This window comes from Ictalurus furcatus, chromosome 25, assembly GCF_023375685.1.
Source record: "Ictalurus furcatus strain D&B chromosome 25, Billie_1.0, whole genome shotgun sequence".
Classification (NCBI taxonomy): Eukaryota; Metazoa; Chordata; class Actinopteri; order Siluriformes; family Ictaluridae; genus Ictalurus; species Ictalurus furcatus.
In genome coordinates, this window is record NC_071279.1 from 19245078 (window position 1) to 19255077 (window position 10000).

At 43.8% G+C, this 10000-nt stretch overlaps 1 protein-coding gene across 3 annotated transcripts in view; it reads right to left on the reverse strand.

Annotated features, from left to right (window-relative positions):
• Positions 1–2007: 2007 nt before the first annotated feature.
• The window catches only part of si:dkey-177p2.18 (phospholipase B1, membrane-associated), a 9111-nt gene continuing 1118 nt past the window's right edge, over positions 2008–10000 (reverse strand). Inside the window, exons 3-12 of one of the 3 annotated variants that reach the window (XM_053614898.1) lie at positions 9031–9151; positions 8837–8888; positions 8566–8715; positions 8384–8449; positions 6308–6399; positions 5870–5951; positions 4750–4851; positions 4343–4438; positions 2929–3000; positions 2008–2802 (exon numbers count right to left, since the gene is read on the reverse strand). In XM_053614898.1, coding sequence (XP_053470873.1) covers positions 2680–2802; positions 2929–3000; positions 4343–4438; positions 4750–4851; positions 5870–5951; positions 6308–6399; positions 8384–8449; positions 8566–8667 — 735 coding nt within the window. In that variant the 5' untranslated portion in view covers positions 8668–8715; positions 8837–8888; positions 9031–9151 and the 3' untranslated portion in view covers positions 2008–2679. Of the gene's footprint in view, positions 3001–4342; positions 4439–4749; positions 4852–5869; positions 5952–6307; positions 6400–8383; positions 8450–8565; positions 8716–8836; positions 8889–9030; positions 9152–10000 lie in introns of all 3 variants that reach the window. The other 2 variants (XM_053614896.1, XM_053614895.1) reach the window with 2 other exon arrangements.

Genomic DNA, 10000 nt, shown 5'->3' on the forward strand with positions numbered 1-10000 from the left:
TGCAGACAGATTCCGAGCACTGCCATGGCGATCTTCTGCTTGGAGAAGTCAAATGCCAGACAGTCTGAAAGCGTTCCCTCTGTAGAGGATAAACTGCGGCGTCTCTCACAGTGCAGAGCGTCTCAACCTTTTCTAACTAAAACCCCCCCAAGCCTCCCCCTATCATCCCCCCCCCATCTTTTCTATATCAAATCTGTGTATATATAACCTAATCTATAATCTGTTTTTGATAGATAGATAGATAGATAGATAGAATGAATGCCGGAAGCAGGTTACATGAAGACTGTAGCTGCTAGTTTTTAAAATTATACACAGGACAAGTGTTTCGTATGTCTGGCCACGCCCCCTTCCCTTCCCTTCCCATCCCCTCCCCCACACCAAGAGCCACAGGTGATGGTAAACATATTACACACGATGTCTCAGGCCTAGTGATGTAGCTGAGGTCGAAACGGTCAGAGCGAGAATTCAAACACCGTGATCGTTTAGGCCACGCCCACTTTTACATCAGAATCCGGGTAAATTGCGTGGCATTGCGTCACACCCATAACGCACACCAAAACGATCACGGAAATGGGTACAGGATACAAACAGTGCATTCGGATCTGAACAGGTTCATGTGAGGATTTGAGCGCTGTGGTGTGAATGGAAAGAGGACGCTACAGGACGAGCTCTCGCGCTGTAATAAAACATCTCTCGTGCTGAGGTGTTGAGGATCCAAGCTCGCTCGTGATGCAGCTGTGATTTCACCGTAACACACTTGTGTGATGGAAAGCTCTCGCTCGACCTGCGGCTGCCCTCTGGAGCTTCATTCCTCTTCATCCTGATTTCCCATGACGGGTCGTTAGGCAGCTCCTGGTGCTCACGTTCTCTCCGCGTTCTCTCAGGAGGACGCTGATGGAGTCATGCACACAGCTTTGGGTAGAAAAAAACGCAGCAGGTCACAATAACATGGTCTGGATAACCAGTGATGAGGATCAATAATAATAATAAGAAGAAACACAGGATATTACAGTTTCAGTCAAATGACAGACACACACTCGGGATGCTTGTTGGTTTTTCCAATCCAGAATCCAATTTCCGGCGCCGTGACGTGGCGAGATGTTAATCAGGGAGATACTAAAGCGTGCTGGCGTGAGCGTGGGCTCGGTGTTTACTCTGCATCACATGACCACGTAGCACCTCGGATACCAACAGGATTATTACAGGACACACCTGTGTGGGATTGTTTGTTCGAGGAAACCGTGAAATCCGATCAAAGCGTTACCGTGACACCGGGTCACGTGATCCATTTTTGATTTCTGTCGCACTATTAATGGAAACTTGGCACGGGTTTTAGGAAGAACAGCGAGGTGTGCAAGCAGAGCTGTGTGTACAGCTTTATTTAAAGAGGATGAAAAGCACATCTCAGGTCGTGACATTTCAGTAATCGCGTCACTTCAATCCAAACACCTCGCTCCTCTGGCCGCTGGGCAGTGACCGGATTTCAGACTAACCTCAGGCCGCTTGTGTCCATGCGAGCTCGGGCTTCTCCTGCTAAACCAGTTAGAAGAGCGTTAGCGTGGGTGAACTGGAGCCGAAACGCTTCATACCTGCTCAGGTGGATCAGGAAAGGTCGTCAGGTCAGAGGATACGATGTTCTCGTCATGCTTGTGCGCTCGTTTATTATTATGTTTCCAACCTGACGAGCAAACAAAGGAGTGCTGCGGCCTTTCTGTAATCTTTTTATTGATTTATTCAGGTCTGAAGGATGCTCAGATTGTCTTAAGAGTTAAATTCCACTCAGAAACACAGTAAATATATTATACAGAATTATACAGAAACATTTGTGAAGTAACCAGTGATCCTGGTGATAATCTGATGTCACAAAGAGACATTGTTATTATTATTATTATTATTATTATTATTATTATTATTATTATTATTATTGCTAGCACAGGTACAATGGAGTTTAGTGGGAGAAACTCATTTCAGCAATCTCAGATATAAGTAATAACGCTCAGGCTTCTCTGTCGGGTTTTGCTCAGAACGCGAAGCAGCTGGACGACGCGGAGACTCGTCTCGGCTAGCGAGACGTCTACGAGATACCGACCGAGACGGTGTCAGCATGAAAGCTTTGGAAGCTGATGTACTTGAGCAGAGTGTACAGATGGCAGACTAAAGCGCCGCCGCATCGCTTTCTCTAGGCAGAGATGAAGCGAGAGATGAAGCTAAAGCCCACCAGCAGGTAGTCGAACGGCATTGTGGGTAATGGTGGACACTGTCAACCGAAGAAATGAAAACAGACCGACATGATGAAAGAACTCGAAAAAAAAAAATCTTGAACACTGTTGTTATATTGGAAAGATTAATATGCAAATCGTTCATGGGGGAGTTTCCCTGCATGATCTGGCTCCGCCTACTTATCCAGCCTCCTTCCTTTATCCCTGCATGCACGCTCTGATGATAAACTGAGAGATCAGATAGCTGCACTCTGTAAACAGTGGCCAATTGTGGCTGGACATGGTATTAGAGGGGTGCCATTACTTTTATGAACAATGTCTTTTCTCGTGATTTTGGTGCCTTAGCACGTCACTGCCGATATTTCAGGGTTCACGGTATAAAATGTTGGGGGATTAGTACAGTACTGCAGGGGGAAGGGATATGATGCTTCATGCTGCAGGGTTCAGTAGGAGTCCACGTCTAGCAGGAGAAAAGGAACGACACGAGCGCGGAGCGGAAGAGGAGCGCGGTGAGCCGAGCTCCTGCAGGTACAGACGCGTCACTCCTCACAGCACTCGGCTTGGTGTAGATGTACGGGTGGTCCTGGATTTCAAATACCAGAAGACAAAGAGAGAGAGAAGAGAATAAATAATAAAAAAAACAATGAGCAGGAAATGGATGAAGTTTGAAGAGAAGGTGATGAGATTTGTAAAACAGTAGAAGCTTTACCGGAGGAGGACACATGAGCTGAATCGGGGTCGAAAAACTCTCAACCATAAACTTCTCCCCTTCAGGCTGGAACTGAGACGTGATAAAGAGAAGGAAAGCCATCAGAATGGGTCTCAATGCCGCAGCGAGAGTGTGTGCCTAAAGCCCTATTCGGACGGGATTCGTTTTCCACCTGGATAAATCTTTGGTCAGTTTAGTCAAGTGATGATCTAGACCCGATGTTACTGCGTAATATTACAAGAGTAGAAGCAGCTCTTCTAGACCGTTTATTATGACTGTGAAGGGAATTTCAGCTCTTTCAGCGAATCAAATTATTTGACTCAGATGGCCAACGAGTCGACTCTTTCGGCTCCCGAACGGCTCGTATGCTACGTGTGCGTCGGCTCGAAAGGTTCACACCCATCGGAGCTGTTTCAGTCATTAGCTATGTTTCCATACAAGAAAAAAAATCGGAATGCCGCACAAAACATTTTTGCGAATAAAGCGACGTTCCCATCGCACGCGTTCACGAGGAAAAGAAATCGTCACTTCCGGCGACACTGGTGCAAATTAATGGTACAAACGGAAAGGCGTGAAAGCGGGGAAGCCACGGTGGCTCTTTTTCCCCCAATATAATAAACGACTTCAGAGCGTGCAGACGACACGCTGTCTCACACCGCCTGCTACCGTGCGGATGTCGGAATCGCGTGAGACGGTTCCGAGGGTGATCGTTCCAAATCATCTCGACGACGGACTTTAGCTCAGGACTTTCAGAATGACTGAAACAACATTTGAGATGATGTGGAACTTGACTGGTCCACTGGTTGGTCCAGGTATGCAGACCCACGCGCCCCAGTTCCCTCAGACAAACACACTGCGCTCGTTTTACTTTTCTGTGCCAATTATCCAATCACATGATTTGGTGAGGCAGTCACATGACTTTTTTGATGCGCATCCAGGAGTATATTGGGTAAATGTGGGCAGGGGTAGCTCAGTGGTGTCGGTCTACTGCTCAGAAGGTCGTGAGTTCAAGCCCCAGCACCACCAAGCTGCCACTGCGGGGCCCCTGAGCAAGACCCTTCACCCTCAGCTGCTCGGATGTATGAACGAGATAAACGTAAGTCGGTCCGGATAAGAGCGTCTGCTAAATGCTGTGAATGTAAGTGTGTTTCCATCGTCGTTCATACGCACGCCTTCTTATCGAACGCAAAAACGATCCGTCTCACCCGAGCGCACGAGTCCTTTCTGCTCATTTTGGAGATTGTATTCGCGTGTGTCGTTTCCATCCGGCGTTTTATTCTTACGCGCATGGAAACATAGCTATTGGAGCTTGAAGCTCCTAGAAAAAATCTCTGCAGGACTTCGTTTCACATCCACAACAAACGTCCAGCAGACAGAAAACATCTTTCCAACATCTCTCTCATGCTAAACTCACCATGTTGTTCCAGAGACCCTTGGCCAGCTCTTCGTGTCCTTTAATGGTGAAGTGGAAACAGTCCGGGGTGAAGAAGCTCATGTCAATCTTCCCGTTCTTACCAGAAGAAGAGAGGTGCAAGCCAGCGTTACAGCACACACACGAACGACTTCTCGGGGATTTGACTTCATGGTTTTTTTGTTTAATCAAATGAAATGGGTTTACTTTAGAGCGGAACCGAAAACTCTGTTCAGATTGTCTATGTATAATATAGTTAACGCCACACTAGCTGCTGGCTAGCTAAACTCCTAGCTTTAATCAGTTTATGCTTGGCGTCCACATTTCCCGGTTGCCTAGTAACCGTGTTTTTTTTTTTTCCTCTTCTCAGGCTGAAAACACAAAGTGACATTATCAAGACGGACTCTTACAGGAAGTCGTGGAGGGTCTGCGTATTTCAGAAACGGCTGAAGAACCACAGCGAAGTCGCGTTTATAGAACCGGTCAGTACGGAGAAGCTGCTCTAGAGCTTTCTGGGAGAACAACAACAACAACAAAAGAAGTAATTTAGCACATAAAAAAATATATATAATAATAATAATAATAATAATAATCATCTTTATTTACTGTATATAGCCTGCTTGAGCTGAGTGAAATGCCGGCTCTGCTACTTCAGAATATCAGCAAGATAAACCATTTACAGATTAGAATTCCTCAGAAGTCGTGATTCGATTACGTTTGATGATGCATTTCCTTTTAAATCGGGAACAGCCAATAGCGTTCGAGATACGCCCCGCCCCCGCCCAATCTACACAACCTTAGTGCCCTAGTTAAACATGGAGAGCAGAGAAGAGTCTAATGAAGCTTTTTTTTTCCAGCTGTGGAGGATTTCTGCGTCCACGCCTGTCCACTTTAAGCACGACGGTTTCCTAGGCAACGAGATGCTGTGAGTTTGTGGAGTTCTGCCGTGTGCTTTTTAGTCAAGGTCACGCGTGACGGAGAACCGCAAGGTCGTCGCCGGGAGATGAAAGCAATTCCAAAAAAAAATCCATAAATTTGGATGAATAAGACTCGCTGTTCAATCAGAACAAAAGTAATGGCACCGTCTAAAAGAAGGAAGAGCTGCATTACTGCAAGATTTAGTCATGTTTAAGAGGTGCTTTTCTCACCGTGTAGTCAGCATTAGTCTGTTTCAGATTTATCTTGACCTTTTATGGAGGTTTGTGGGCGTGGCTAAGTGTAAATGAGCCGTGGCCGTGCTTGGCTGATTGAAGTGACGCCAGTAAGAAAATCAGTGAAAACTTTTATCCAGCGCGAATTACACCCTGAGGAGCTGAATATGAACGAAGAACAATAAGGAACCTAAAACAGAACCCTGTGGGACACCGTAGCACACTCTACATTACCACAAAACATTACCACTGACGCCAACACCTCGCTCACTCAGACACTTCAGCATCCCATAATCAAGTACACACCGCCACCACGGAGACGCCACTGAGCGACCTGTAGAGGTTTCATTCCCTGATGCACAGGGTTTTATCTTCACACCTGGAACTGGAGGTTGATGTCAATCAGCTCTTTAAGCTCAGCAGAGTCCGAGGCTGGCTTCACCAGACACGAGCAGAAGGACCTGAGGAGATTGGACCAGGTTTGTGTAGAACGAATTAACGTCCCTCGTGGGACACTGAATTACACTTCTTTAAATTAGACACTTAATTCAACTAGGTTTATTTCAAAATAAATAAATAAATAAATAAATATACGCCCCCTTAATCGGTTGGTTTTCATTTCTGAAGTTTGAGAAGCTCGATCACAGAGACGGGATTATTTATTATTCATATAAGGAGACTGCAGTGTTAGTGGAATAAATTGTAACTGATGAATCAAATTCCCATTTTGCCTAGATTTAATTCCCACTGTCTTATCTATTTATTTATTTATTTAAATCTCCTGTTTAAATCCTATCCAGAGGAACATGTACAGAACCTCTGGAGTAGACAGCCAGGCGTGGGCTTCTGCACCTCCCTCAGCGTCTCCATGGGTAAAATCTGAACCACGTTCACGATCATTCGAGGAACCTGAAGACAAATAAAGAAACAGCGATGGAAATTCCAGTCGGATGAGTCGACTCAGCTCACCAGTAAGAGTCGACTCTTTCGGCTCCTAAACGACTCGGTATCTTTTTTGTTGTTTTTTTTTTGTTTTTTTTCTAAGACGGTCAGAGTCGTTGCTCTAACACTTAAAATGTTCAGTTAACAAAACACTTCACCTGGAAGGGCTTGGGTAGAGAAGTGGATTAATACTGGGATTAGTCGGTGGTGGAGTAAACAGTGAGGCGGAGGGTAAAGACTGGAGCTGGGTGATATCATGAGATCATATCAACATCGTGATAAATGATGGAATGGGATATTTTTATATGATGGATATCGCAATATATTTTCATTCATTATTTAAAACAATTACAAACAGACTGGAAGCAGCTCATGTGCTCCATATTTTGTACTTCATTTTTATTTCATTTAGATTTTTAACTGTTTCACCTTATCAGAGTTAAAGATTGTGATTTATTTGTATAAACTGCATTATTTTTGTGGACATTAAATAAAGTTTTTTGTTTTTGTTTGTCATTAAGCAAACCTTCACATCGTGTGATGCAGAAACGTCTGAGAGAAGACCTATCGATGTGATGTTTTCCTCATACGGCCCACTTGTACACGAGACCGTGTGAGGGTTAGAGTCAGAGTTAGAGTCAGAATCAGAGTTAGAGTCAGAGTTAGAGTCAGAGTCAGTGTCAGAATCAGAATTAGAGTCAGAATCAGAGTTAGAGTCAGAATCAGAATCAGAGTTAGAGTCAGAGTTAGAGTCAGAGTCTGTCAGAATCAGAATTAGAGTCAGAATCAGAGTTAGAGTCAGAGTCAGAATCAGAGTTAGAGTCAGAGTCAGTGTCAGAATCAGAGTTAGAGTCAGAGTCAGAATCAGAGTTAGAGTCAGAATCAGAGTTAGAGTCAGAGTCAGTGTCAGAATCAGAGTTAGAGTCAGAGTCAGAATCAGAGTTAGAGTCAGAGTCAGAATCAGAGTCAGAGTCAGACGCGGCTGCAGGATAATCAGTGATTTGAGGAAAGCCGCAGCTCCGTCACGCGAGTGCAGGAATTAATCTTTAACCGTGTAATATGATACAGATTTACTGCTTAATCAGATTTAATTGAATTATGGAAGATGACGAGTAGTAAACATTAGCAGTAGATATTTGAACCCTTTTGTGCATAAATGATTTAAAACGCAGATCCAGACTGTTTTCATTTTCCTTTTTTTCATTTTCCTATCATTTTTAATCACATTTATAATCACACAAAAATTTTAATATCCAATATTAAAGAGTAAATGGATTATGCATGAGTATAAAAGACATATTATTTCAGGTATGCCTGAAATAATAATAATTATTATAATTATTTATTTATTTATTTATTTTTAATCTTCCAATGTTTTTTGTTTTTTATTAACATTTAGGTCTAATATATATATATATATATATTACATACTTATATACTATATTATATTAGCTTATTTTAAAGCAAGTTAGTTGAGTCTGGCAAAAAACAACAACATTTATTTTCCTTTAAATAGTTTGTTATGGAGAAAGTTAGTGAAGAGGATGATGACGGAGAGAGCTACAGATGATTATATTCATTTACAGTACATCTCTCAGCTGATCTGGAGGTGATTTACAGCTGATATTTTCCTAAAATATATATATATATATATATATATATATATATATATATAAAGAGCTTTAAAATGGACTGTACGTGAGCGTGGACACGACGTGTGAAAGGGTTCATAATAAAGGAGTGTAAAACCTGCACATTTACTCATAATGAACTCCTGCGTTCTCATCACAGGCTCTCGTTCCACACACCGGAGACGGAGGAATTTATCGGTAAATCGTCCGCAGGTGCGTTCACACCAGGAATCAGGTGTTTGTGAAAATCCAGCTGGTTTGAATTTGGTTTGTGTAAACGGACGCACATGGAGCGTCTAAAAAGAGGTTTATTTTTCTACCTCGTTCATCAGCATCTCCAAGGACGTGGCCATGTAGTGGATGAAGTTCTCCACTGAGAACAGCGACTGTGTGAATAAACAGAGGAACAGAGGAATGAAAAGGACGGAGAGGCTCTGAGTGAAGTTACACACTCACTACTATGATACTGGAGTAAGAAGAACAATAATACGGATATAGATACAGATATAAATACGCTGTTACACGTCCACACTAAACACGTTTCACGGGTGGAGCAGCTGGAACTCTCGACCTTGTCCTTGCAGTAATCACAGATATCGTTCATGCCGATGAGAACCGTCAGCAGTTTCCAGTCCTCATCGAAGTTAATGTCCTGAAGTTAAAATACCATCATAAATTTCATTCATTACAGAATTAATCACAGGGTGAAGAGCGGGAGAGCTTCTGAGAGCATCATCAGTAACACTCCCCTCCCTACAGGCTGGGGGTCTCACCTCTAACGTCTTCAGGGTGTCGATCAAATGCCGAGTCTGTCCAGGAAGATTACTTACACACACACACACACACACGCACACACGCACACACACACACACACACACGAGCACACACACACACAAGTGTGTATTTCACTTTACACCCATAAAATTGTTCAGAAGGTGTTGATTAATGTTCTGTAACGGAAACCTACAAGGTGTTGTGTCCCGACACGGCCAGATTCAAACCCGTCTCACTGAGCGGAGCCGGGGTACCGTGCACGGTTCTGCTCCGAGCCGGACCCACAAGATCAGGGTTAAAGAGTCTGAGGATGTCTGAAACGCACACACACACACACACACACACACACACACACAGTGCAGGTATGAAGGGTGGCATTAGTAAAGCTGGAGAACCAAAAAATAAATAAATAATCAAACATGAAGCGTAACACTGGAGAAGAACCATTTTTAGTTCCCTTAAGAACCTTTTGGTGGCTGTCTGAGCCACAGGGAACAACAGAGACCCCACTGTAAACACAGGTAAAGGTAGAACCCTGTGGAAGGATCTTTGTGGTAATAAATGAGAAGTTTGTTGTGGCAAAAACAAACCCTGATCTGGACTGAAGAGATCTTCCAAGAACCAAAAAAATACGTTTTTTTGTTCTCCTTCGGCAAAACCTCGTTTCTGGAGGCTTTACTGTTTAGAGAGGATGAGGACCATGTCTGTGTATCTGATGATGCTTTAGAAATAAAGTTGACAGAAAAGCTTCTTTGAATGATGTCTCAGGGGAACTATGGGAAGAATGCGAGCTGGTGGAGGCTGCGTGATGCTCTGGGGAATGTTCTTCTGGGAAAATCGGGTCCTGCATCCATGTGGATGTTATTTGACACGTACCTCCTACCTAAACACTGCTGCAGACCGAGTAACAGTGTTCCTAATATCAGTGTCCTCTTTCAGCAGGATAACGCTCCCTGACACACCGCACACACTGTTCCGGAACGGTCCGAGGAACATGACAAAGAGTTCAAGGTGTTGCCTCGGCCTCCGAATTCCCCAGATCTCGATCCGATCGAGAGTCTGTGGAATGTTCTGGACAAACCCGTCCGATCCATACACAACACTACGCGGGTGGTTTTAACGTTATGGCTGATGGTCTGTCATGGAACCAAAATGGTTTTTTT